Source organism: Lethenteron reissneri, chromosome 58, assembly GCF_015708825.2.
Source record: "Lethenteron reissneri isolate LAM-NWPU_2019-01 chromosome 58, ASM1570882v1, whole genome shotgun sequence".
NCBI lineage: Eukaryota > Metazoa > Chordata > Hyperoartia > Petromyzontiformes > Petromyzontidae > Lethenteron > Lethenteron reissneri.
The window spans coordinates 10340613-10358119 of record NC_083836.1 but is presented as its reverse complement, the minus strand read 5'-3'; the positions used below and the strand labels follow the sequence as shown (position 1 = coordinate 10358119).

Here is a 17507-nt window from a genome sequence, read left to right as displayed (position 1 = left end):
ATTGTTCCTCATCGTGATTTATTCATTGTATTATCCTGAAGCGACTTCCTTTTTAAACAAGTTTAACAATGTCCACGGCGTCGCCTGATGCTTGAAAGATGCTACCTTCTCTTTTTCCCCCTTCATGTTTGTGTCTTGTATTGTTGAAATGATGAACGCAGCCGTGGCGTGTCGCCTCATTTTTCTCACTCGTGTGTGAATTAACGAATATATATGTATAACTTGATATTCGGAAATTTTATTGGGGAGTTAGGAATTGACCTTCTAAAGAAAGATGTAAAATACGTGAATATTCAAGCGATGTTCATGCCATAATTCTTCGAAGGAAATATGCTGATGTTACAAAAAATAGTGGATAAAATATGCCTAATAAACAATATATTTAGTTTACGATAATGCACTGTGCATTATTGATCCTCCTGCGAGGTCTCTACATAAAATGCTCTGTGTTTTGTTTACAGGTGGATGGGCTGCACGTGACTCCACCGTTCTTCATGTCAGGGGTGTACATCCAACTGAGTGGATCCTACGTTGTGCTCCAGACCAATTTCAATCTGGTTGTTCGGTTTGATGGGAACCACCATGTGGAGATAGTCGTGCCTGGAGAATACGCGGGGCAACTGTGCGGAATCTGCGGTGAGTTGATCTCCTGGGAGAATAACACAATAAGCAGCTGACTGGACAATGTAGAATAAAAAACATGTCATTGTTGTTGACACGGAGGTTACAGTTAGGAGAGTATGAACAGGGCCTTTTATAAGCGTGGCGAACGGACGAATGCATGGATGTCGACAGCGCAGCTGAGCAAGGACAACATAACAGCCTGGAGAGGCAGCTGTTCGCAGCACAGATGAGGAGTTAGCCAAGTGAGGAAACCTCATATGGTGACTAAGAGAGAGAGAAACGTGACTGCAGTGGTAGCATACAAGCACTGAAGTCGAGTTGGAAAAATGTACTTCTGTTGTGGGGAGCAATTCTAAAAGAGAAAAAATGTCAGCTACCTGTCCATTTTGCACGTATTAATTGGAAAACACTGCAGGCTTCATTTTCAACCATAGAGCATTATCAGCCATACATTCCAACTAAAATGAAATCGTTAATAGACATTCCATTAAAAAGATATGTTTTGCATGTAAACCATCTAGATTGCAAATACAATAATGGAACGATTTGTGTTGTTTTACAGGGAACTTTAATGGAGATGGTTCAGATGACAATCTGAAGCCGGATGGGTCAGCAGCGGCCTCATCAAGCGAGCTGGGAAACAGCTGGAGAGTGTTCAACAGTTCTGATGATGAGTGAGAATCCGTTCTTCTCAATTATTTCCATGCACTTCTGCTAATTACAACAGTGCCATTGCAAAGCCTCTAGATAATACACATGGAAGACATTGGTATTGACAGCCATTCGAGCTCGAGATAGATAAGAAGTGGCAAACATGAGCCCCATGCTGACATTAGATCTGACTGTTGTGCCACTGATGTTGTATTTGTGTCAGCTGTTTGGGCTACATTGAGTTATCTTCATGATGATGATGATGATTAATGACGACTGTGATTATGTTACCAGTGATGTTTTCTCTGTCAAACTCGGTGATGGTAACCTGCGCGTCTGTTTGTTGACAGTTGCCAAGATGATACCGGGGAAATACCTCCATGTGATGAGAATGACAAGAACCTGTATGAATCGGATACGTTCTGTGGAATAATCACTGACCCTGAGGGTGGGTATTGCTCTCCATTAAGTTCAGCTGTTAACTCGTAACTGTGCATGATAATGGACTTCATTATATTGCAGACATTGTGGCATTTCCACTCCATGGAGCTATACCCACAACAAGTTAACCTGTGTGATGGGCATTCAATTCTAGTTGGCATAATGTTTTTATTATTATTATCACTTTAAAAAATATAGAGGCTAAGACATTTTTATTACACGTATTCTTTTTCAAAACTCTTTCGCTATCCATGATGACATTGTTTCTACAGATAATTAGCGTTCAAAGTTGTGTTGCTATTAATGGGAGCACAGTGCACAAACCATTTCACCGTTGCTGCATCAAGAGGAGTGATGTGCCGATGCCGCTAACACTGACATCGTGTTTCTCGCTTCAACCAGGAGCTTTCAAAGAGTGCCACGCGGTGCTGCCTCCACAAGTCTTCTTCGACAACTGCGTGTTCGACCTGTGTGCCACGGACGGGGACCACGGCTCGTTGTGCCAGGCCCTGCAGGCCTACGCCGACCAGTGCGCCCAAGCTGGGGTCGTCGTCACGTGGAGGAACAACACCTTCTGCCGTGAGTGCAGCACCCGCTGTGATGTCACCGCCACACTGATTGCCCAGCCATTAAATTTGATTGTGATTTGATGGACATGTGATCGTAATTCTGCTAATCTATAGATGCCTAGATACACCACGCAATTTTGATATAATAAGTGAAATTCAAACCTAACTAGGGTTCTGCATTGCATGACAGACGCATTGTTAATAGTGCGGGTGTATTATCCATGAATACTCACCATCTGCTTTACATTGGATGCTACAGATTCCCTGACATTTTAAACAAAAGTGGCCTTTTGTGTGATGGTGTTGTTGAAATTTGCTAAATGTTTAAAATGATCTGCCAATTTCTCGATCTGGATTACAAATAACAACATTGCTTCTACTGGCAGACTAATTCCGATGACAAGCTGGTGCTCAGTCACCTCGTGCTGCCCAGAGTCAGCTGCCAATATCCAGCTACATTTGAATATTTACGCGATCGAACCCAAAAAAAACCTGTTATGGATTATATTGGTCACGAAAGACTATATGTAAAACGGCATTTTGAATGTTTGAGGTAATATGTGGCTCAATGTGTTTTAAGTGTTTGAAGTATTTAAGCACCATTTGAATTCGAAGATTATTAAAGATTATTGTTGTGTGTGGCACCCACAGCATTCCTGTGTGAACCTGGCAGCCACTATGAGAGCTGTGCCCCACCGTGCCCGGCCACCTGCAGCAACGCAAATCCCCCGGGTGGCTGCAACCAGCACTGTGCGGAGGGCTGTGTCTGTGACGACGGCTTTGTCCTCTCTGGGGACAAGTGTGTCCCCACAGAGCAGTGCGGTTGCCTGGATAACAATGGCCACTACCATCCGGTGAGCTAAGAAAAATTACAAAGAAAAAGTTTACAGTTCTGCACATGTCGATTTATATTATATTTCTGTGTTCTATACTGCCCAACAAGTTAAAAGTCACAGTCATAAGAGTTCTGGTGATGTCACTGCACCGTCACTCCCATATTTTATAATACAACATCACTGAAGTGACGGCCCAGTAATATTCCTGACTGAAAATGTAAGTGAAAATCTCACTTATTACTGAGATCTCAAATTAATTTGGGAATAAGCAATATGAGATGTTTGCATTCTTTATTTGTCATCTTTATTTAATTGTATTTCAAGTATTTTTATTACAAATTTTATTTGTAAATTGTAATACACCCTAATACACGTTCTGTTTGACCATTTCTTCTCTTTCCCAAGCATTGATGAGTACAGGTATCTTTTTGTGCAAATTCCTGAAATCTTAAAGCAACCCATTTAACCTACTGTAAACAGGCAATGGGTTCAGGCATTGGATCTAATCCAAATATAAAAAATAGATATGTATTAAAATATATATTTATATAAAGAAGGCCTTTTCCATGCTGTGTATATCACCGTGTCAAGCATGGAGATTGTTTAACCACTCTTCATCGCCCTGCTCCACGAGAACTGGTGAAAATGGGCTGAGGACTGGTTCAGAGATTACTTTATGACAGTGTGGTCTGCGTTAGAGAGTGCAATGGAGGTAACGCGTGCGTGTTGTGTGTCTCAGATCGGGGAGAGCTGGTTTGAGTCGCAGGACTGCAGCCAGCGCTGCATCTGTGTCAATCCTGGCAATGTGAACTGTGGGGCCTGGGTCTGTGAGGACGATGAGACCTGCGGTGTGGAGGACGGCATCCTGGGCTGCCATGGCTCAGGTGAACCACTCACTGCAGTTTGCGAATTCTGCTTTTTTCAAAAATTCGATCCTAGTAGCGCTCTTCATATTCATGTTTCACACCATGTCTCTCTGGAGGCCACGTTGTCATCAACAACTCTTTGGAGCTCGGGCTTGTTCGGTCCTTGGTCCTCAGATCTGGAACACTCTGCCCTAAGGCCTCCGCGTGACCTCGGAGATTCTTCCTTTTAGAAATAGTTTTTGTCATTAAGCAGGATTGAATCTAATTTAGTTTTGTCAGATGCACTTGGTACTAATCTGTTCTCTTTTTTCATTGGCGTCGAAACAGGGCCAACAGTGCCACCAACAACCCCGCCAAAACGTAAGAAAGTTGCATCATGAGCATGTTAACTAAATACATCGCACTACATTAACACATCAAACACTACGCTAACACATCCCACACACTACAAGGGGATGACATGGTGCAGTGAATATCACATTTCAATTTGGACCCAGTGACATAAGTAAAATTCCTGCCCATGACTAACTTCAATGGCAATTCATATTTGAACCAATCCTGGGCCCACACTTCACCAACCCCCAGTGACCAGCGTAGTTAAGTTTAATTTAAAAAAAAAACTCCGTATGATCGACATGGTGTGGGGAGACTTTCATTCATGAATGGATTGACAAAATGTCTTGTAAACTATTCACCGTATTGTGTATTTACAATTTGAGGTTGACTTCGAAGCGTTAAATGGCAAAGAGCACCCCCCACTCGTTTAAGAAGTTATACACTTCAACTCTGATTATAAAAACACGTGGATATTCACGGGTGCATATTTTTTCAAAGCTTAATGTTTACAGGCCAAAGGCAAAAATGTCTCAAAAATAATTTCCGGTTAATTCGAAACTAATCCTTTTCTCTTTATTCAGCGCCTGGCGACTGCGTGATCACTGGAGACCCTCACTACATCACTTTCGACAAGACGACGCACCACTTCATGGGCGAGTGCAGCTACACGGCAGCCATCCCGTGCAACCAGAGCTCCACCCTGCCCCACTTCAACGTGGAGACAACAAATGAGTTCCGGGGCGGCAGCACGGCCGTGTCTTACGTCAAGGAGGTCCACGTGGATGTCTACGGCCACAGGTTCACCTTGGCCAAAGGACGCCGGGTGCTGGTGAGGGTTTCACTTCACACTTGAATTGTTGTTTGCACAGAGCCGGTGCGTGCCATCCAGGAGCCATCACTACGAGGCACAACACTGTCTCATACAGTGATATCTCAATAACCATATTGTTCCTCATCGTGATTTATTCATTGTATTGTCCTGAAGCGACTTCCCTTTTAAACAAGTTTTACTCCGCATTTAACAATGTCCACGGCGTCGCCTGATGCTTGAAAGATGCTACCTTCGCTGGTTCCCCCTTTATGTTTGTGTCTTGTATTGTTGAAATGATGTACGCAGCTGTGGCGTGTCGCCTCATTTTTCTCACTCGTGTGTGAATTAACGAATATATATGTATAACTTGATATTCGGAAATTTTATTGGGGAGTTAGGAATTGACCTTCTAAAGAAAGATGTAAAATACGTGAATATTCAAGCGATGTTCATGCCATAATTCTTCGAAGGAAATATGCTGATGTTACAAAAAATAGTGGATAAAATATGCCTAATAAACAATATATTTAGTTTACGATAATGCACTGTGCATTATTGATCCTCCTGCGAGGTCTCTACATAAAATGCTCTGTGTTTTGTTTACAGGTGGATGGGCTGCGTGTGACTCCACCGTTCTTCATGTCCGGGGTGTACATCCAACTGAGTGGATCCTACGTTGTGCTCGAGACCAATTTCAATCTGGTTGTTCGGTTTGATGGGAACCACCATGTGGAGATAGTCGTGCCTGGAGAATACGCGGGGCAACTGTGCGGAATCTGCGGTGAGTTGTTCTCCTGGGAGAATAACACAATAAGCAGCTGACTGGACAATGTAGAATAAAAAACATGTCATTATTGTTGACATGGGGGTTACAGTTAGGAGAGTATGAACAGGGCCTTTTATAAGCGTGGCGAACGGACGAATGCATGGATGTCGACAGCGCAGCTGAGCAAGGACAACATAACAGCCTGGAGAGGCAGCTGTTCGCAGCACAGATGAGGAGTTAGCCAAGTGAGGAAACCTCATATGGTGACTAAGAGAGAGAGAAACGTGACTGCAGTGGTAGCATACAAGCACTGAAGTCGAGTTGGAAAAATGTACTTCTGTTGTGGGGAGCAATTCTAAAAGAGAAAAAATGTCAGCTACCTGTCCATTTTGCACGTATTAATTGGAAAACACTGCAGGCTTCATTTTCAACCATAGAGCATTATCAGCCATACATTAACGTTATAGGCATTCCATTAAAAAGAGATGTTTTGCATGTAAACCATCTAGATTGCAAATACAATAATGGAACGATATGTGTTGTTTTACAGGGAACTTTAATGGAGATGGTTCAGATGACAATCTGAAGCCGGATGGCTCAGCAGCGGCCTCATCAAGCGAGCTGGGAAACAGCTGGAGAGTGTTCAACAGTTCTGATGATGAGTGAGAATCCGTTCTTCTCAATTATTTCCATGCACTTCTGCTAATTACAACAGTGCCATTGCAAAGCCTCTAGATAATACACATGGAAGACATTGGTATTGACAGCCATTCGAGCTCGAGATAGATAAGAAGTGGCAAACATGAGCCCCATGCTGACATTAGATCTGACTGTTGTGCCACTGATGTTGTATTTGTGTCAGCTGTTTGGGCTACATTGAGTTATCTTCATGATGATGATGATGATTAATGACGACTGTGATTATGTTACCAGTGATGTTTTCTCTGTCAAACTCGGTGATGGTAACCTGCGCGTCTGTTTGTTGACAGTTGCCAAGATGATACCGGGGAAATACCTCCATGTGATGAGAATGACAAGAACCTGTATGAATCGGATACGTTCTGTGGAATAATCACTGACCCTGAGGGTGGGTATTGCTCTCCATTAAGTTCAGCTGTTAACTCGTAACTGTGCATGATAATGGACTTCATTATATTGCAGACATTGTGGCATTTCCACTCCATGGAGCTATACCCACAACAAGTTAACCTGTGTGATGGGCATTCAATTCTAGTTGGCATAATGTTTTTATTATTATCACTTTAAAAAATATAGAGGCTAAGACATTTTTATTACACGTATTCTTTTTCAAAACTCTTTCGCTATCCATGATGACATTGTTTCTACAGATAATTAGCGTTCAAAGTTGTGTTGCTATTAATGGGAGCACAGTGCACAAACCATTTCACCGTTGCTGCATCAAGAGGAGTGATGTGCCGATGCCGCTAACACTGACATCGTGTTTCTCGCTTCAACCAGGAGCTTTCAAAGAGTGCCACGCGGTGCTGCCTCCACAAGTCTTCTTCGACAACTGCGTGTTCGACCTGTGTGCCACGGACGGGGACCACGGCTCGTTGTGCCAGGCCCTGCAGGCCTACGCCGACCAGTGCGCCCAAGCTGGGGTCGTCGTCACGTGGAGGAACAACACCTTCTGCCGTGAGTGCAGCACCCGCTGTGATGTCACCGCCACACTGATTGCCCAGCCATTAAATTTGATTGTGATTTGATGGACATGTGATCGTAATTCTGCTAATCTATAGATGCCTAGATACACCACGAAATTTTGATATAATAAGTGAAATTCAAACCTAACTAGGGTTCTGCATTGCATGACAGACGCATTGTTAATAGTGCGGGTGTATTATCCATGAATACTCACCATCTGCTTTACATTGGATGCTACAGATTCCCTGACATTTTAAACAAAAGTGGCCTTTTGTGTGATGGTGTTGTTGAAATTTGCTAAATGTTTAAAATGATCTGCCAATTTCTCGATCTGGATTACAAATAACAACATTGCTTCTACTGGCAGACTAATTCCGATGACAAGCTGGTGCTCAGTCACCTCGTGCTGCCCAGAGTCAGCTGCCAATATCCAGCTACATTTGAATATTTACGCGATCGAACCCAAAAAAAACCTGTTATGGATTATATTGGTCACGAAAGCCTATATGTAAAACGGCATTTTGAATGTTTGAGGTAATATGTGGCTCAATGTGTTTTAAGTGTTTGAAGTATTTAAGCACCATTTGAATTCGAAGATTATTAAAGATTATTGTTGTGTGTGGCACCCACAGCATTCCTGTGTGAACCTGGCAGCCACTATGAGAGCTGTGCCCCACCGTGCCCGGCCACCTGCAGCAACGCAAATCCCCCGGGTGGCTGCAACCAGCACTGTGCGGAGGGCTGTGTCTGTGACGACGGCTTTGTCCTCTCTGGGGACAAGTGTGTCCCCACAGAGCAGTGCGGTTGCCTGGATAACAATGGCCACTACCATCCGGTGAGCTAAGAAAAATTACAAAGAAAAAGTTTACAGTTCTGCACATGTCGATTTATATTATATTTCTGTGTTCTATACTGCCCAACAAGTTAAAAGTCACAGTCATAAGAGTTCTGGTGATGTCACTGCACCGTCACTCCCATATTTTATAATACAACATCACTGAAGTGACGGCCCAGTAATATTCCTGACTGAAAATGTAAGTGAAAATCTCACTTATTACTGAGATCTCAAATTAATTTGGGAATAAGCAATATGAGATGTTTGCATTCTTTATTTGTCATCTTTATTTAATTGTATTTCAAGTATTTTTATTACAAATTTTATTTGTAAATTGTAATACACCCTAATACACGTTCTGTTTGACCATTTCTTCTCTTTCCCAAGCATTGATGAGTACAGGTATCTTTTTGTGCAAATTCCTGAAATCTTAAAGCAACCCATTTAACCTACTGTAAACAGGCAATGGGTGCAGGCATTGGATCTAATCCAATATAAAAAATAGATATGTATTAAAATATATATTTATATAAAGAAGGCTTTTCCATGCTGTGTATATCACCGTGTCAAGCATGGAGATTGTTTAACCACTCTTCATCGCCCTGCTCCACGAGAACTGGTGAAAATGGGCTGAGGACTGGTTCAGAGATTACTTTATGACAGTGTGGTCTGCGTTAGAGAGTGCAATGGAGGTAACGCGTGCGTGTTGTGTGTCTCAGATCGGGGAGAGCTGGTTTGAGTCGCAGGACTGCAGCCAGCGCTGCATCTGTGTCAATCCTGGCAATGTGAACTGTGGGGCCTGGGTCTGTGAGGACGATGAGACCTGCGGTGTGGAGGACGGCATCCTGGGCTGCCATGGCTCAGGTGAACCACTCACTGCAGTTTGCGAATTCTGCTTTTTTCAAAAATTCGATCCTAGTAGCGCTCTTCATATTCATGTTTCACACCATGTCTCTCTGGAGGCCACGTTGTCATCAACAACTCTTTGGAGCTCGGGCTTGTTCGGTCCTTGGTCCTCAGATCTGGAACACTCTGCCCTAAGGCCTCCGCGTGACCTCGGAGATTCTTCCTTTTAGAAATAGTTTTTGTCATTAAGCAGGATTGAATCTAATTTAGTTTTGTCAGATGCACTTGGTACTAATCTGTTCTCTTTTTTCATTGGCGTCGAAACAGGGCCAACAGTGCCACCAACAACCCCGCCAAAACGTAAGAAAGTTGCATCATGAGCATGTTAACTAAATACATCGCACTACATTAACACATCAAACACTACGCTAACACATCCCACACACTACAAGGGGATGACATGGTGCAGTGAATATCACATTTCAATTTGGACCCAGTGACATAAGTAAAATTCCTGCCCATGACTAACTTCAATGGCAATTCATATTTGAACCAATCCTGTGCCCACACTTCACCAACCCCCAGTGACCAGCGTAGTTAAGTTTAATTAAAAAAAAGATCCGTATGATCGACATGGTGTGGGGAGACTTTCATTCGTGAATGGATTGACAAAATGTCTTGTAAACTATTCACCGTATTGTGTATTTACAATTTGAGGTTGACTTCGAAGCGTTAAATGGCAAAGAGCACCCCCCACTCGTTTAAGAAGTTATACACTTCAACTCTGATTATAAAAACACGTGGATATTCACGGGTGCATATTTTTTCAAAGCTTAATGTTTACAGGCCAAAGGCAAAAATGTCTCAAAAATAATTTCCGGTTAATTCGAAACTAATCCTTTTCTCTTTATTCAGCGCCTGGCGACTGCGTGATCACTGGAGACCCTCACTACATCACTTTCGACAAGACGACGCACCACTTCATGGGCGAGTGCAGCTACACGGCAGCCATCCCGTGCAACCAGAGCTCCACCCTGCCCCACTTCAACGTGGAGACAACAAATGAGTTCCGGGGCGGCAGCACGGCCGTGTCTTACGTCAAGGAGGTCCACGTGGATGTCTACGGCCACAGGTTCACCTTGGCTAAAGGACGCCGGGTGCTGGTGAGGGTTTCACTTCACACTTGAATTGTTGTTTGCACAGAGCCGGTGCGTGCCATCCAGGAGCCATCACTACGAGGCACAACACTGTCTCATACAGTGATATCTCAATAACCATATTGTTCCTCATCGTGATTTATTCATTGTATTGTCCTGAAGCGACTTCCCTTTTAAACAAGTTTTACTCCGCATTTAACAATGTCCACGGCGTCGCCTGATGCTTGAAAGATGCTACCTTCGCTGGTTCCCCCTTTATGTTTGTGTCTTGTATTGTTGAAATGATGTACGCAGCTGTGGCGTGTCGCCTCATTTTTCTCACTCGTGTGTGAATTAACGAATATATATGTATAACTTGATATTCGGAAATTTTATTGGGGAGTTAGGAATTGACCTTCTAAAGAAAGATGTAAAATACGTTAATATTCAAGCGATGTTAATGCCATAATTCTTCGAAGGAAATATGCTGATGTTACAAAAAATAGTGGATAAAATATGCCTAATAAACAATATATTTAGTTTACGATAATGCACTGTGCATTATTGATCCTCCTGCGAGGTCTCTACATAAAATGCTCTGTGTTTTGTTTACAGGTGGATGGGCTGCGTGTGACTCCACCGTTCTTCATGTCCGGGGTGTACATCCAACTGAGTGGATCCTACGTTGTGCTCGAGACCAATTTCAATCTGGTTGTTCGGTTTGATGGGAACCACCATGTGGAGATAGTCGTGCCTGGAGAATACGCGGGGCAACTGTGCGGAATCTGCGGTGAGTTGTTCTCCTGGGAGAATAACACAATAAGCAGCTGACTGGACAATGTAGAATAAAAAACATGTCATTATTGTTGACATGGGGGTTACAGTTAGGAGAGTATGAACAGGGCCTTTTATAAGCGTGGCGAACGGACGAATGCATGGATGTCGACAGCGCAGCTGAGCAAGGACAACATAACAGCCTGGAGAGGCAGCTGTTCGCAGCACAGATGAGGAGTTAGCCAAGTGAGGAAACCTCATATGGTGACTAAGAGAGAGAGAAACGTGACTGCAGTGGTAGCATACAAGCACTGAAGTCGAGTTGGAAAAATGTACTTCTGTTGTGGGGAGCAATTCTAAAAGAGAAAAAATGTCAGCTACCTGTCCATTTTGCACGTATTAATTGGAAAACACTGCAGGCTTCATTTTCAACCATAGAGCATTATCAGCCATACATTCGTTCAGGCATTCCATTAAAAAGAGATGTTTTGCATGTAAACCATCTAGATTGCAAATACAATAATGGAACGATATGTGTTGTTTTACAGGGAACTTTAATGGAGATGGTTCAGATGACAATCTGAAGCCGGATGGCTCAGCAGCGGCCTCATCAAGCGAGCTGGGAAACAGCTGGAGAGTGTTCAACAGTTCTGATGATGAGTGAGAATCCGTTCTTCTCAATTATTTCCATGCACTTCTGCTAATTACAACAGTGCCATTGCAAAGCCTCTGGATAATACACATGGAAGACATTGGTATTGACAGCCATTCGAGCTCGAGATAGATAAGAAGTGGCAAACATGAGCCCCATGCTGACATTAGATCTGACTGTTGTGCCACTGATGTTGTATTTGTGTCAGCTGTTTGGGCTACATTGAGTTATCTTCATGATGATGATGATGATTAATGACGACTGTGATTATGTTACCAGTGATGTTTTCTCTGTCAAACTCGGTGATGGTAACCTGCGCGTCTGTTTGTTGACAGTTGCCAAGATGATACCGGGGAAATACCTCCATGTGATGAGAATGACAAGAACCTGTATGAATTGGATACGTTCTGTGGAATAATCACTGACCCTGAGGGTGGGTATTGCTCTCCATTAAGTTCAGCTGTTAACTCGTAACTGTGCATGATAATGGACTTCATTATATTGCAGACATTGTGGCATTTCCACTCCATGGAGCTATACCCACAACAAGTTAACCTGTGTGATGGGCATTCAATTCTAGTTGGCATAATGTTTTTATTATTATTATCACTTTAAAAAATATAGAGGCTAAGACATTTTTATTACACGTATTCTTTTTCAAAACTCTTTCGCTATCCATGATGACATTGTTTCTACAGATAATTAGCGTTCAAAGTTGTGTTGCTATTAATGGGAGCACAGTGCACAAACCATTTCACCGTTGCTGCATCAAGAGGAGTGATGTGCCGATGCCGCTAACACTGACATCGTGTTTCTCGCTTCAATCAGGAGCTTTCAAAGAGTGCCACGCGGTGCTGCCTCCACAAGTCTTCTTCGACAACTGCGTGTTCGACCTGTGTGCCACGGACGGGGACCACGGCTCATTGTGCCAGGCCCTGCAGGCCTACGCCGACCAGTGCGCCCAAGCTGGGGTCATCGTCACGTGGAGGAACAACACCTTCTGCCGTGAGTGCAGCACCTGCTGTGATGTCACCACCACACTGATTGCCCAGCCATTAAATTTGATTGTGATTTGATGGACATGTGATGGTAAATCTGCTAATCTATAGATGCCTAGATACACCACGCAATTTTGATATAATAAGTGAAATTCAAACCTAACTAGGGTTCTCCATTGCATGACAGACGCATTGTTAATAGTGCGGGTGTATTATCCATGAATACTCACCATCTGCTTTACATTGGATGCTACAGATTGCCTGACATTTTAAACAAAGTGGCCTTTTGTGTGATGGTGTTGTTGAAATTTGCTAAATGTCTAAAATGATCTGCCAATTTCTCGATCTGGATTACAAATAACAACATTGCTCTTACTGGCAGACTAATTCCGATGACAAGCTGGTGCTCAGTCACCTCGTGCTGCCCAGAGTCAGATGCCAATATCCAGCTACATTTGAATATTTACGCGATCTAACCCAAAAAAAACCTGTTATGGGTTATATTGGTCACGAAAGCCTATATGTAAAACCGCATTTTGAATGTTTGAGGTAATATGTGGCTCAATGTGTTTTAAGTGTTTGAAGTATTTAAGCACCATTTGAATTCGAAGATTATTAAAGATTATTGTTGTGTGTGGCACCCACAGCATTCCCGTGTGAACCTGGCAGCCACTATGAGAGCTGTGCCCCACCGTGCCCGGCCACCTGCAGCAACGCAAATCCCCCGGGTGGCTGCAACCAGCACTGTGCGGAGGGCTGTGTCTGTGACGACGGCTTTGTCCTCTCTGGGGACAAGTGTGTCCCCACAGAGCAGTGCGGTTGCCTGGATAACAATGGCCACTACCATCCGGTGAGCTAAGAAAAATTACAAAGAAAAAGTTTACAGTTCTGCACATGTAGAATTATATTATATTTCTGTGTTCTATACTGCCCAACAAGTTAAAAGTCACAGTCATAAGAGTTCTGGTGATGTCACTGCACCGTCACTCCCATATTTTATAATACAACATCACTGAAGTGACGGCCCAGTAATATTCCTGACTGAAAATGTAAGTGAAAATCTCACTTATTACTGAGATCTCAAATTAATTTGGGAATAAGCAATATGAGATCTTTGCATTCTTTATTTGTCATCTTTATTAAATCGTATTTCAAGTATTTTTATTACAAATTTTATTTGTAAATTTTAATACACCCTACTACACGTTCTGTTTGACCATTTCTTCTCGTTCCCAAGCATTGATGAGTACAGGTTTCTTTTTGTGCAAATTCCTGAAATCTTTAAGCAACCCATTTAACCTACTGTAAACAGGCAATGGGTTCAGGAATATGGATCTAATCGGAATTATACAAAATATATGTTTTAAAATATATATTAATATAATGAAGGCATCTCCATGCTGTGTATATCACTGTGTCAAGCAAGGAGATTGTTTAACCACTCTTCATCGCCCTGCTCCGCGAGAACTGGTGAAAATGGGCTGAGGACTGGTTCAGAGATTACTTTATGACAGTGTGGTCTGCGTTAGAGAGTGCAATGGAGGTAACGCGTGCGTGTTGTGTGTCTCAGATCGGGGAGAGCTGGTTTGAGTCGCAGGACTGCAGCCAGCGCTGCATCTGTGTCAATCCTGGCAATGTGAACTGTGGGGCCTGGGCCTGTGAGGACGACGAGACCTGCGGTGTGGAGGACGGCATCCTGGGCTGCCATGGCTCAGGTGAACCACTCACTGCAGTTTGCGAATTCTGCTTTTTTCAAAAGTTCGATCCTAGTAGCGCTCTTCATATTCATGTTTCACACCATGTCTCTCTGGAGGCCACGTTGTCATCAACAACTCTTTGGAGCTCGGGCTTGTTCGGTCCTTGGTCCTCAGATCTGGAACACTCTGCCCTAAGGCCTCCGCGTGACCTCGGAGATTCTTCCCTTGAGAAATAGTTTTTGTCATTAAGCAGGATTGAATCTAATTTAGTTTTGTCAGATGCACTTGGTACTAATCTGTTCTCTTTTTTCATTGGCGTCGAAACAGGGCCAACAGTGCCACCAACAACCCCGCCAAAACGTAAGAAAGTTGCATCATGAGCATGTTAACTAAATACATCACACTACATTAACACATCAAACACTACGCTAACACATCCCACACACTACAAGGGGATGACATGGTGCAGTGAATATCACATTTCAATTTGGACCCAGTGACATAAGTAAAATTCCTGCCCATGACTAACTTCAATGGCCATTCATATTTGAACCAATCCTGGGCCCATACTTCACCAACCCCCAGTGACCAGTGTAGTTAAGTTTAATTTTAAAAAAACTCCGTATGATCGACATGGTGTGGGTAGACTTTCATTCGTGAATGGATTGACAAAATGTCTTGTAAACTATTCACCGTATTGTGTATTTACAATTTGAGGTTGACTTCGAAGCGTTAAATGGCAAAGAGCACCCCCCACTCGTTTAAGAAGTTATACCCTTCAACTCTGATTATAAAAACACGTGGATACTCACGGGTGCATATTTTTTCAAAGCTTAATATTTACAGGCCAAAGGCAAAAATGTCTCAAAAATAATTTCCGGTTAATTACGAAACTAATCCTTTTCTCTTTATTCAGCGCCTGGCGACTGCGTGATCACTGGAGACCCTCACTACATCACTTTCGACAAGACGACGCACCACTTCATGGGCGAGTGCAGCTACACGGCAGCCATCCCGTGCAACCAGAGCTCCACCCTGCCCCACTTCAACGTGGAGACAACAAATGAGTTCCGGGGCGGCAGCACGGCCGTGTCTTACGTCAAGGAGGTCCACGTGGATGTCTACGGCCACAGGTTCACCTTGGCCAAAGGACGCCGGGTGCTGGTGAGGGTTTCACTTCACACTTGAATTGTTATTTGCACAGAGCCGGTGCGTGCCATCCAGGAGCCATCACCACAAGGCACAACACTCTCTCATACAGTGATATCTCTCTAACCATATTGTTCCTTATCGTGATTTATTCATTGTATTATCCTAAAGCGACTTCCCTTTTAAACAAGTTTAACAATGTCCACGGCGTCGCCTGATGCTTGAAAGATGCTACCTTCGCTGGTTCCCCCTTTATGTTTGTGTCTTGTATTGTTGAAATGATGTACGCAGCCGTGGCGTGTCGCCTCATTTTTCTCACTCGTGTGGGAATAAACGAATATATATGTATAACTTGATATTTGGAAATTTTATTGGGGAGTTAGGAATTGACCTTCTAAAGAAAGACGTAAAATACGTGAATATTCAAGCGATGTTTATGCCATAATTGCTCGAAGGAAATATGCTGATGTTACAAAAAATAGTGGATAAAATATGCCTAATAAACAATATATTTAGTTTACGATAATGCACTGTGCATTATTGATCCTCCTGTGAGGTCTCTACATAAAATGCTCTGTGTTTTGTTTACAGGTGGATGGGCTGCGCGTGACTCCTCCGTTCTTCATGTCCGGGGTGTACATCCAACTGAGTGGATCCTACGTTGTGCTCGAGACCAATTTCAATCTGGTTGTTCGGTTTGATGGGAACCACCATGTGGAGATAGTCGTGCCTGGAGAATACGCGGGGCAACTGTGCGGAATCTGCGGTGAGTTGATCTCCTGGGAGAATAACACAATAAGCAGCTGACTGGACAATGTAGAATAAAAAACATGTCATTGTTGTTGACACGGGGGTTACAGTTAGGAGAGTATGAACAGGGCCTTTTATAAGCGTGGCGAATGGACGAATGCATTGATGTCGACAGCGCAGCTGAGCAAGGACAACATAACAGCCTGGAGAGGCAGCTGTTCGCAGCACAGTTGAGGAGTTAGCCAAGTGAGGAAACCTCATATGGTGACTACGAGAGAGAGAAACGTGACTGCAGTGGTAGCATACAAGCACTGAAGTCGAGTTGGAAAAATGTACTTCTGTTGTGGGGAGCAATTCTAAAAGAGAAAAAAATGTCAGCTACCTGTCCATTTTGCACGTATTAATTGGAAAACACTGCAGGCTTAATTTTCAACCATAGAACATTATCAGCCATACATTCCAACTAAAATGAAATCGTTAATAGGCATTCCATTAAAAAGTGATGTTTTGCATGTAAACCATCTAGATTGCAAATACAATAATGGAACGATTTGTGTTGTTTTACAGGGAACTTTAATGGAGATGGTTCAGATGACAATCTGAAGCCGGATGGGTCAGCAGCGGCGTCATCAAGCGAGCTGGGAAACAGCTGGAGAGTGTTCAACAGCTCTGATGATGAGTGAGAATCCGTTCTTCCCAATTATTTCCATGCACTTCTGCTAATTACTACAGTGCCATTGCAAAAGCTTCTGGATAATACACATGGAAGACATTGGTATTGACAGCCATTCGAGCTCGAGATAGATAAGAAGTGGCAAACATGAGCCCCATGCTGACATTAGATCTGACTGTTGTGCCACTGATGTTGTATTTGTGTCAGCTGTTTGGGCTACATTGAGTTATCTTCATGATGATGATGATTAATGACGACTGTGATTATGTTACCAGTGATGTTTTCTCTGTCAAACTCGGTGATGGTAACCTGCGCGTCGGTTTGTTGACAGTTGCCAAGATGATACCGGGGAAATACCTCCATGTGATGAGAATGAGAAGAACCTGTATGAATCGGATACGTTCTGTGGAATAATCACTGACCCTGAGGGTG

General features: G+C 43.2%; 1 protein-coding gene across 1 annotated transcript in view; it reads left to right on the top strand.

Annotated features, from left to right (window-relative positions):
• Window positions 1–17507, top strand: part of LOC133357470 (IgGFc-binding protein-like) — a 122070-nt gene that overhangs the window by 41897 nt on the left and 62666 nt on the right. Inside the window, 27 exon segments of the mRNA XM_061575415.1 lie at window positions 462–636; window positions 1187–1298; window positions 1626–1723; window positions 2119–2295; window positions 2937–3139; window positions 3861–4005; window positions 4315–4347; window positions 4905–5152; window positions 5741–5915; window positions 6451–6562; window positions 6890–6987; window positions 7380–7556; window positions 8198–8400; window positions 9120–9264; window positions 9574–9606; window positions 10162–10409; window positions 10998–11172; window positions 11705–11816; window positions 12144–12241; window positions 12637–12813; window positions 13454–13656; window positions 14377–14521; window positions 14831–14863; window positions 15420–15667; window positions 16244–16418; window positions 16970–17081; window positions 17407–17504. Of these exon segments, the coding sequence (XP_061431399.1) occupies window positions 462–636; window positions 1187–1298; window positions 1626–1723; window positions 2119–2295; window positions 2937–3139; window positions 3861–4005; window positions 4315–4347; window positions 4905–5152; window positions 5741–5915; window positions 6451–6562; window positions 6890–6987; window positions 7380–7556; window positions 8198–8400; window positions 9120–9264; window positions 9574–9606; window positions 10162–10409; window positions 10998–11172; window positions 11705–11816; window positions 12144–12241; window positions 12637–12813; window positions 13454–13656; window positions 14377–14521; window positions 14831–14863; window positions 15420–15667; window positions 16244–16418; window positions 16970–17081; window positions 17407–17504 (3958 nt within the window).